The 10,533-nt window shown below is 35.6% G+C and overlaps 1 protein-coding gene across 19 annotated transcripts in view; it reads right to left on the bottom strand.

Annotated features, from left to right (window-relative positions):
* Positions 1–4,056: 4,056 nt before the first annotated feature.
* Positions 4,057–10,533, bottom strand: part of KDM6A (lysine demethylase 6A) — a 235,507-nt gene continuing 229,030 nt past the window's right edge. For 10 of the 19 annotated variants that reach the window (XM_019019413.3, XM_019019414.3, XM_055376767.2 and 7 more), the window contains 4 exons: positions 8,982–9,089; positions 8,096–8,222; positions 6,058–6,228; positions 4,057–4,925 (listed from right to left, as the gene is read on the bottom strand). In XM_019019413.3, the coding sequence (XP_018874958.1) occupies positions 4,896–4,925; positions 6,058–6,228; positions 8,096–8,222; positions 8,982–9,089 (436 nt within the window). In that variant the 3' untranslated portion in view covers positions 4,057–4,895. The other 9 variants (XM_004064043.4, XM_004064042.4, XM_019019415.3 and 6 more) reach the window with 2 other exon arrangements.

Below are 10,533 nucleotides of genomic sequence, written 5' to 3'. Positions count from 1 at the left end.
AAACCTTGAGCAATTTACACAATCTCTCTTCGCCTCAATTTACTTAATCTGTAATGATGGGAATAAAACAGTACTTAAGACATTGTAAGGATTAAATAGAATGTAATAAAATACTTAGCACTGTGCTTTGCACAAATTGTCAGTAAATGGTAGGTATCTTTAGGCCACACTAAAAAATGCCATTCTCATTTTCATTTTCCTGTTCAACCATAAGTAAAACATCACATGGGTTGCTTCAAGGTGTATTTAGAAAGCTATTACTCTGTAAAGCATTTTAGGATAATGCTACACAATGTTTAAAATGGGTGAGATCACCAAAGGCCAACATAATTTCATATCTTGGGCTCCTGGGAAGACCAAATTGACCCATCACTCTCAAATTCAATACCTTTTCCCATCCATGACAATCAGGTTGTCGCTCCACTGAAGGAACTCTGGCAAATGTCACCAACTGTTGGAAACTCAATGGAATCCCTTTAATCCTCATTGCAGCATGCTGTGGTTATTTTTTCAAAAGATCTAGCTTGTCTACCACCACCATGGCTCGTTTAAGCTTCCTTCTTTGCAGTCTGTCTGCCCTCTATGTGCTGTTTCTTAGCAGGTATTTGGTTCACTTTTCTCCTCACTTGATCCTGTATGATCTTACTGGCTTTAAGCACTACCTCAACGAACAGCCAGATACATACTTCCGGTCCAGGCCAATCCCAATTCCAGGCTAGCATATCCAACTGCTAATCTCTAAGCAAATTAGATGTCCTACAGGAAGTTCATTATCTTCTGCCTCCAGAACTCCACTTCTCTATTTCCTATTCCAGTTAGAAGCACCCTCACACGTGAAAGACATCTAATGAGTTTGTGGACTTTACTTCTTTCAAATTTGTGCTCTTAATCTTCACCATATCCGAAGTTCAAGCCTAAATCATCTGTTCCCCTGAATTTCTATGCTTTAGAACTATCCTGGTAGCAATGTAGAGGATAGATGGAATCTTGTTAAAACAGGTAGGAAGACTACTGCAAATTCAATGGTCTTCTTTTGCTTAAATCCAGTGGCTGGTTCCATATTAACTACAGGGTAAAGTCTAAACATCTCTCAGCCAAGGAAACTTTCCAACTTTGGGTCCTTCCTACCTTTCCAGTTTCTTTTAACACACCACCCTTTGGGCCAAACTACTAGAAGTTCCCAGATCTTGCTCTGTAAGGTGTGATGATGTAACCCCTGCTGCAATGCAAACCCCCAAAATACCCATCTTTTACCTCTTCCAGGTTCTGCATAACATACTTAGATAAATCTTCCATCTTAGATGTGTGTACGGAGAGAAGGCAGGGATAATATCTTATTCATATTTGGTTTCCAGGGGATGCTAAATTAATATTGGCTAAATAAAAATCCATACGGCCAGGCACGGTGGTTCATGCCTGTAATCCTAGGACTTTGGGAGGCCGAGGCGGGCAGATCAGGAGGTCAAGAGATTGAGACCATCCTGGGCAACATGGTGAAACCCCATCTCTACTAAAAATACAAAAATTAGCTGAGCATGGTGGCATGCGCCTGTAGCCCCAGCTACTCAGGAGGCTGGGGCAGGATAATTACTTAAACCTGGGAGGTGGAGGTTGCAGTGAGCCGAGATTGCGCCACTGCACTCCAGCCTGGTGACAGAGTGAGACTCTCTATTTATATATATAAATCCATACAACAACTTAAAATTCATAACCAGGTTCTCTTTGAGAAGCAGACACTTCATTTGAGTTAAACTCGTAATATTATATGACCTTAAATTTCACTTGACCAATTACTAGTATTTTGAAGAACCTGTCAATTTACTACTTTGGGAAAGTTACTTAGACCTTATTTCAAAATACAAAAGCCTCTGTAATCCCAGCGCTTTGGGAGGTCGAGAGGAACACTTGAGCTCAGGAGTTCAAGACCAGATTGGGCAACATAACGAAACCCCACCACTACAAAAAATACAAAAATTAGCCAGGTGTGGCGGCGTGTATCTGTGGTCCCAGCTACTCTGGAGGCTGAGGTGGGAGAATGGCTTGAGCCAAGGAGGTCGAGGCTGCAGTGAGCTGTGTTTGTGCCAGTGCACTCCAGCCTGGGGGAGACCCTGCCCAACCCTCTCCCCTCTCCCCTCCCCCGACAAAAGACAAAATACAAAAGCCAAACGTTTTAAACTGGTTTAACATATTAAGTTCAATTGCTACACTGATTATTAAGTTCAATTGCTATACTGATGGTTAAGTTCTTGAGTTCCTATTTAACTGGTGGCAATGGGAAAAGAGTATGATTTAGCTCCCGTTTTCTGGATCACATCTACTTTTTCTATGCACTGTGTGATTAGCTTTTTTCTCTAAAAATGTGTGTGTTAGGATGTAAACTTGTTTCATTATTAAGGCACCTAGATAGAGTGTGCCTTAATGGGACTTGCCTATACAAATAGTAAAAAGAAAAAAAAATTATTCTATGTCTTCTAAAACCTTAAAAATGCAATTATAAAGGATGTTCAACTGAAGACAAAAAAAAGCAGTTTACATAGGATTTCAATTATCTAATTATATTTCAGAGTAATGTTGATGTCTTTGATTTCTACTCCCTATCCTCTACCCATTCAAAGACTGGGTTCCTGAATAATTATTATTCTTGACATAGAATCCAAATATGAATTATACTAAATTTCTCTTAAATGTCAGATAATTTATCTAAATGCCAGATAACTTATTCTCTTAAATGTCAGATAAATTAATCTTGGCAATAAACTATCTTAAAATCATAGAAAATAAGACATTGTGCCAGTAAGATAAACTAGAACAGGTTAAGAAACATTTAGGTAGTGCTTCAGCATTCTTATAATCTTTGCTTCTTGATGGTTGATGGTTGGCTTGCAATTTTTGTTTGCAAAAATGTTTGTCTTGAGTTCTCAATAACCTTTGGATAGGAGATTTTACAAGAAAACCACTTAAAAATATTAGTGATTAAATGTCCTGAATAGCATTTAGACAAGCATTCTTGCTCCATAATTAAAATAGATTTGACATTTTTTCCTTAAATTATAAATGAGATGATTACTTCTAGTAGATAGCCAATATTTACCAAATTAACTAATCAAAAAAATTATCTCCATGCTTTCAACCTTCAAACTGTTTCTAAGAGGATAACATACTCTAAATCTGAAAGAGTATGTGATTAATGCAATCAGCAGGGCATTTCACTAGATAGAATAAGCTCTCTTTAGCCATATATATATATAATCTTGATTTACAGCATTCTCTATGCTTCTTCACTAATGCTTCCTGGAAAATTCATACAAAGAACAATATGATTAAATGAGAGTATGTGTCAAATGTGTCAGAAAATGGAGGTACAAATGCAAGGTGCTGTTATTACAAAATGAAATACTATCATTAATTAGCAGTGACTTGTGAATGCTAATATAGATTGCTATATTTTACTAGTGATAGGGAATTTGCAGCACTCCTCCCCCAAATCATGTCATGCAAGCAAAAAAGCATGAGATTTCAAAATTGCCTAACATTAAAAAATAAGTCTCTTAATTTATTTGCATTCTAAAATAGAGCCCTTCATCCTGAATCCCCTTTTCCATATAAAATGGTACTAAGTCATGTACAGGATTTCTCAAGCCCATATAACAGTCCCTTTAAAATCTTAAGTTCAATCACTATTTGTTTTCTACTATTATATTACATTTTGGCAGCAATTGTTTATTGGTCTGTCATTGCAGTAATTGCAACTTAACAATAAACCAGTCTGACATTTTAGGTCTTGAGGATACATACCATATATATTTCTTTAAAAATAATCATACTTTTTGTAAGCAATACTTTACAGTAGACACCTCAAAAATCTACCATAGATGTGAAACTTAAAACGAGAAAAATTTAAGTTCTAAATATTTATACATATATATCCAGATTTCTATATATATTATATATACATACATAAGTATATATAAAATATATATAATCAGATTTCAAAAATGAACAAAAACTGGGCACTGTACATAAAGTCTTTTTTAAAACTCAAACAATAGAAAACTCTTTAAACATTAAACAATTTTAATAAAAGTTTCTGTACAATGCTAAGCAGTTTTATTTACACATAGAAAATGTAATAGGAGTAGTGTTTGAAATTACAGAACTCCTTAAAATTTCAATGGCAGGTAAATCTGGAAAAAATAACAGCATTCCATTCACAAATATTTTCAAGCAATAAATATGTATTTATAAATAGTGTAAATTTACATCAAGATTAGAAACAAAAATCACAAATCTGAAGTTTATTCCTTAGTCTATGTGCAATCCATTACCTTTGTGACTTGGCTGTTAATTTTTTTAATTTTATTTAGGAACCAAAAGTGTAACCATCATGGTCTCAAAACAAGACAGAAAAACATAAAAGCAGTAAAAAAGTGTCTTACCTAACTTTTCACATTAAAAAAAAGTTGACCAAAGAAAGACTTAAAATTGCTAACTACCTTACAAAGAAATGACCAGCTAGGCTAGTATTTTTTTTCCAAGGAAAATTCTGAAGGGGGAAAAGACAGATGAAAACAAATTCATCAGCCCAGAAATAGAGAAATATAAAAGAGGTTGTCTTCAAGTCAGTAGTCTGTAAGATGTTGCCAGTTTTGTCAGATATATACAAAACATGGAAATTATTATTTTTTTCTGAAGTACAGCTCATCAGCTTTGTGAGAGTCCTGGAGTAGGAGCAGTACTCTCTCCCGTCCAGTTGGTTGACACTCCGCACTTGGAAGGTTGCATAGACACAGTTTTCAGCCAGCAGCCTTACGAGATAGCTACAAAAACCAGTGGTGCAGAACTGGGTTATTTCCTGAATAGCAGAAAAGGTCTCATTTAATGTCCATGGAACAATATCAAGATGAGGCGGATGGTAATGGAGGAGCCTGAAAATAAAAGTAAGGTAGGTTATTTTGATATACAAATTGTTAATAGCTCATGGCTACAAACATATAGTCTGCTTGTGAAGTTAGGGGAAATAACTCTCAAAAAGTTCAACAGCCTGCTATGCAACATAAAAGTACAACCTACCTTACTATCTCCCATTCAGCCAATCTTCCTAAGAATCTAAGACCATTATCCTACTCAGTGTACTTGCAATTTTCTATACTTCACCAATTAGTCAAAAACTCTTGGAATGTGATTAAGTTTACCATTTTTTAAGATTGCTTAAAAAAAGGGGGCTTCTTGAAAAATAATTTAACAAATCACAATTTCACTAGTGACTGCCTTCAGAATCTATCTCAGCTAGGTAATATATTTTCTCCAACATATTTCAGATAATTTTCTTCTTCAAGCAATCTTGAAGACCATTCAAGTGAAAGTATCAGAAACTAAATTTCAAAAAGTTAGTTTCTGATCACATATGTGTGGGAGACAAGTACTGGAGAAAATCAACAATTCATAAATTATCTCTGTGTTTCTATTCATAAAGCTATTGATCTGCGAAAGTAAAATGCTTCCCCCAAGCATCTGCTGTCTGAAATTAAAAACTGTGCAATTTATAAGTATACTTGAATTTCATAAGGTTACATAATATACCAGGAAGTTAAGCTCCATTAAATACTCCCATGAGGTTAATACTTCTGGCAAGGACAAAATTTTAAACAAATACAATTAGCTCTAAAAGCAGAAGTATATTTAAAAGCACACTTACTGATTCATTTTGTGGGCTCTAATAACCTACGTACACAAACATTTTATCAACTGAGATAAAATGACATAAAGGATATGATAGTGTTCTATCTAAAGCACGCAAAGATTTTTAAATGTAATTGTTGTAAAATTATTTAGGCTGGTCTCACCCAGGAAGAAAACTGAAAATGATATATGCCAATTTTATAGGAATAAATACTTGGAAATGGAGGGGGGAATGATATGAATATACCCTCATGCAATATATAATGAGCCAAAGGAAAATTTAAAATATTTCATTACCTCCTACTTATCAGGTGGCAGAGCAAACACTGCTGCTTCATAACCCAGCTAACTATGTACTCACATGTTGATTTGACTTACTAATGTAAATTGGTCATAGACTTGCATCAGGTCCTCCATTTTGTACTGTTCTAGCACCACAAAGTTTTCCAAGTTTCCGCTTGTTTTTCGTGCACAATCTTGGCAATGTACTATGTAGGTCTTTCGTGAATTACTCTCATTAGTGACAAAAAGCAGATCAAAAACCTCCACCTGTTTTATACAAGAGAAAAACGTATTCAATAGAGATGGTGGTATTTACTGTACTGCTTTAGTATAATCATGGAATTCTACTTGAATGAAATTGTGGACAGTGATCTCTGGTTAAGAGTAGGTGGTAAGAAAAACATGGCTGTGTTTGAGAATCTTTAATAGACCAGGTTTATTTTGCACCAAATCCAAAGACATGGGTAGTAATGCATATTTAGGGGAATAATCAAAGGGAATGACATACTCATGACAACCACTGGCAAAGCCCAGTTCAAAAGTTTGATAAAGGTCAACCTATTTTTAAATCTAAAGCATTAGTATACAATCAGATATAAGTGATCATTTTTATGTATTCATGAGTACAGCATGATTTTAGAAATAATACCTCTATCTTATACAGAAAGATTGATGAGTTGCTAGGGTTCAGGTAGGATAAGGAACAACACACCTAACTGGAATCTATCTGATCTCCTAATGACTCACTTTGGTCAGGCCATACAACATTTAAAAAAAAAAATCAATGGATTCTATCATTTCAAATAAAGGTTGATGCTAGAATTACAGAATTTCAAGGTTTGAAATGGACCATCAACATCCTGTCTTTGGCTTATCCTTAAATTTCTTCAATGACAGAAAACTCTTATGATCCCATGTCTTCTTTTAACAGTTAACTACAATCCTAGAGTTCACCATGTTATCCATTACTGTCAACAGGCAGCAATACAAACCTAGTGACCTGAGCTAGAAAATTGGCGAGCATTCTTCAACTTGTCCTTCCACTTCTGCCATTTAATGAGGTGTCTCGCTGATTTTACCCTCTAAATATTTTTGAATTCTTTCCCTTCTTTAATATTCCCATTGCCAGGTTCTAGTCTAGGCCTTAAAATAACAACTCTTAAGACCACTGCAATAGCTTATATATCGCTGTCCTTTCCAACCACTTTTCTCCCTGAAACACATATCTTACTTACCCTTAGTTGCCTGCTCAAAACCTTTTAATGGCTTCAATAACCTTGGAATATCAAATTCCTTAAAACCATTCAAGATGTGCTACAAATTAAATGCCACCTAGACTTATGAGCGGAATTTGCACAGTCTGTGTTCCAGCCAAATTGGAACACATTCAACCTTTTCTAAAACCATTTCATTTCCCTGTTCTCTTCTTGTGCCTATAGCCCATGACAGTCTACCTCCGATTCTCATCACTTTTTTAGTCTGCTGATATCATACTCTTTTTTCCAAGGAGGGACTCAAATGCTAATACCTTTGTGAATTCTTATGCCAATACTAGAAGAAAAAATTAGGTCATTTTCCCCCTCAGTGTTATCATTAACAGGAAGTCCAACTTCACATTCATCATAGTCTCATGTACATTACAATTAGTTGTTTATAATCTGTCTGCTCCAAGTAGAATTTAAGCTCCTTCATAGGAGGCACCACATCTTTGTTCCTGCACCTCTTGCAAGCCTTGGCCACACAAGATTGACAAATGTATTGTTAATTGCACCAGAGAGGACTGATAATCGATCTGCCTAGAGTTACACCAAACATCCAGTTTATTGGCATCTGTGTACATCTAGATTGTTCTCAGTTTAAAATCTCAGACTAAATTTGCTGATTATTGTCCGTTGAAGATCTACCACAAAAATGACTCTGCAGTAGATACTTTTAAGGTTAATTCACAGTGAAATATCATTATTATCACACTGAATTTTAATATAATGGCTAAGTAACAAAATTGAATCCAATGTTAATTACTATAAACTGGATTACATCAAAGTATAAAAAAGTTTTTTAAAAATAAAGAGAAACCAAAAGTGGAGAGGGAAGAGGCTTTATAAAACAACTGTGGATAAGAACAATTACTTACTTCACAAATGCTACAGTAATGAGCTGGTTCTTCTTTTGTCCGCCCATGCCATATAATCTCTTTTCCTGCAGCAATGAGAGCTTCCCTCAATGTCTGACATTGCTTCAGAGTTCTTAGAAGACAATACCTATTGTGGGGGAGAAATTATTTGTGACCAGCAACTGAATATTGAATATTTTTAGCATAAAAGATATACCAACTAGAAATAATGCCAAGAGACTTGATTCTAATGTCTATGACTTCATAATTTTTCTTTCATCAATTTATCAAATATTCTCAGATTTTAAAATGACAATGCTCAGCAGGCCTGATGAAGACAATATTAAAACATTTAAAGTTAAGAAAATTAATATCTGGATATCAAAATATAATGGTCTTAGTACATAAAAACTGACTCCCTGCTTAAATGTGAGCTGCTAATTTTGGCTCTTATTTGGGCAAGTCAGTTAACCTCTCTGGGAGTCAATTTCCTCATCCTTGAAATAAGGGGTATGAATTCCAGATATGAACTTCTATGATTCTAGTAAGGCAGGAAGGCACATTATTTTTTTTTTAATCAATACTACCTAAACACTCATTAACAGCATCATCTGTACAGCTGCTTTTGAAACTCAAGTCTATAAGCAGAAAAAATATTTATGAATGTAGTCACTACAGGATACAATATTCGTTTAACTATAATACTAAAGAAAAAAGTATGTCTTCATTTTATCTTGAAGGTAACAGTGGAATCCATTCATATTAAAACAATTTAACTTTTCTTATAACTTCTACCTTTTCTAAACTCATACTTAGGATGCTAACAACATAGTAAATTTTCACAATTTGTACTGATTCTCCTATAATTTTCTGTCATTACTTGGAGTTGTTTGCTCAATTATCTTACTCTCCTGTGAATCTTAGTGGCTCAGGTTCTCCATTTGAACGGAGAGGTTGAACTAGATGATCTCTAAGGCACTTTTCAGCTCTAAAATTCGGAGACAATGAAAATATCCTAAAGAAAAGGAAATGGGTTTAGCAACTGAGTGTTGTCTTGAAAGCAAAGGTCTTATCTATTTTATTCCTGCTATCTACTTATCTACTCACCACCTAGGGCAGTGCCTAGCATATAGTAGCTTAATCAATACACAACTAAAATTCAAATAAGTACTAACATATTTAATTTACCTTATTTTCTATTTCTTTGCTATTTTATACGTTACTATGTTAAAGTATTGTTATGTATCAGAACCCGTGTATATTAACCTGGTGGTGGGTGGGGAGGTGGGGAATGACTAAAAACATTTGTAAAACCTGTTAGCTTATTTAACAAATATAAAACAATATCAATTTTATAGTTGTAGGTCAATTCCTTAAGTATCATATTCAAAGATTGCACTCTCAGCTTGGCTTCAACAATTCTTATTTAACTTATTTAGAAACAAAAACATTGCTTTAGACCAGCGGTCCCCAACCTTTTTAGCACCAGAGATCAGTTTCGTGGAAGACGAGTTTTTCCACAGACCTAGGGGGAGGGGCGGGGGGAATGGTTTTGGGATGAAACTGTTCCACCTCAGATCATCAGGCATTAGCTTCTCATAAGGAGCAAGGAACCCAGATCCCTTGCATGTGCAGTTCACAATAGTGTTCCTGCTCCTATGAGAATCTAATAACACTACTGATCTGAAAGGAGCTGGAGCTCAAGCAGTAATGCCAGCTTGCCTGCTGCTCACCTCCTGCTGTGCAGCTCGGTTCCTAACAGGCGAAGGACTGATACTGGTCTGCAGCCCAGGGGTTGGGGACCCCTGCTTTAGCCTGTGGCTGTGTGTCAAGGTTAGGACAGCTATCGATGTGTGCATGCGTGCCTGTATAGGGCACCAGGGAAGGTAGCAAGTAAAAATTTAGATCATAGCAAAGAGAGAATATAATTCAGACTCTGTCTCTAGCTCTTGAACAGCACCTGCTCCTCTCTTTGTCCCTCCTCATGTCCCATACAATTCACTTCTAAAGGTACAGATCTTACTGAACAAGTTTTCCAAGTAGGGCTTCAAAAATAAGGTCTCTTACAGGAAAATAATGCCTAAAACTCTGTAGATACCATTGGAAGACTTCAAACTCAACTGTCCTTCTACATGGCCAAACAAAAATAATATAATAAAAGCAAATAAAAAATAAGAACCAGACAGGAGCCATGTATTTGCTATTTCATATACATTATGCCAAGTAAGCCTCCTAACAACCCTGGGAGAAAGGTTATCTCTATCTTGCAAATGGGAAAAAAGGAGCGCAGAGAAGTTTGTCTAATGTCATAAAGCTATTTAAGTGGTTGAGCTACGAGTTTTTAAAAGAAAATCTCAAGCTTCCCCCTTACTATCTCACACTGTAACCCTTCTTTTTGGTCTCTTTTCACATCCTATTATCACCCACTCCCCCTCGAAGATGAGATTCTTGGGCTCAGG

The sequence above is a fragment of the Gorilla gorilla genome, chromosome X (assembly GCF_029281585.2).
Source record: "Gorilla gorilla gorilla isolate KB3781 chromosome X, NHGRI_mGorGor1-v2.1_pri, whole genome shotgun sequence".
In the NCBI taxonomy this organism is placed as follows: Eukaryota; Metazoa; Chordata; class Mammalia; order Primates; family Hominidae; genus Gorilla; species Gorilla gorilla.
Note: the sequence above shows the minus strand (reverse complement) of the source record. Positions and strands in the feature narration are given on the sequence as shown.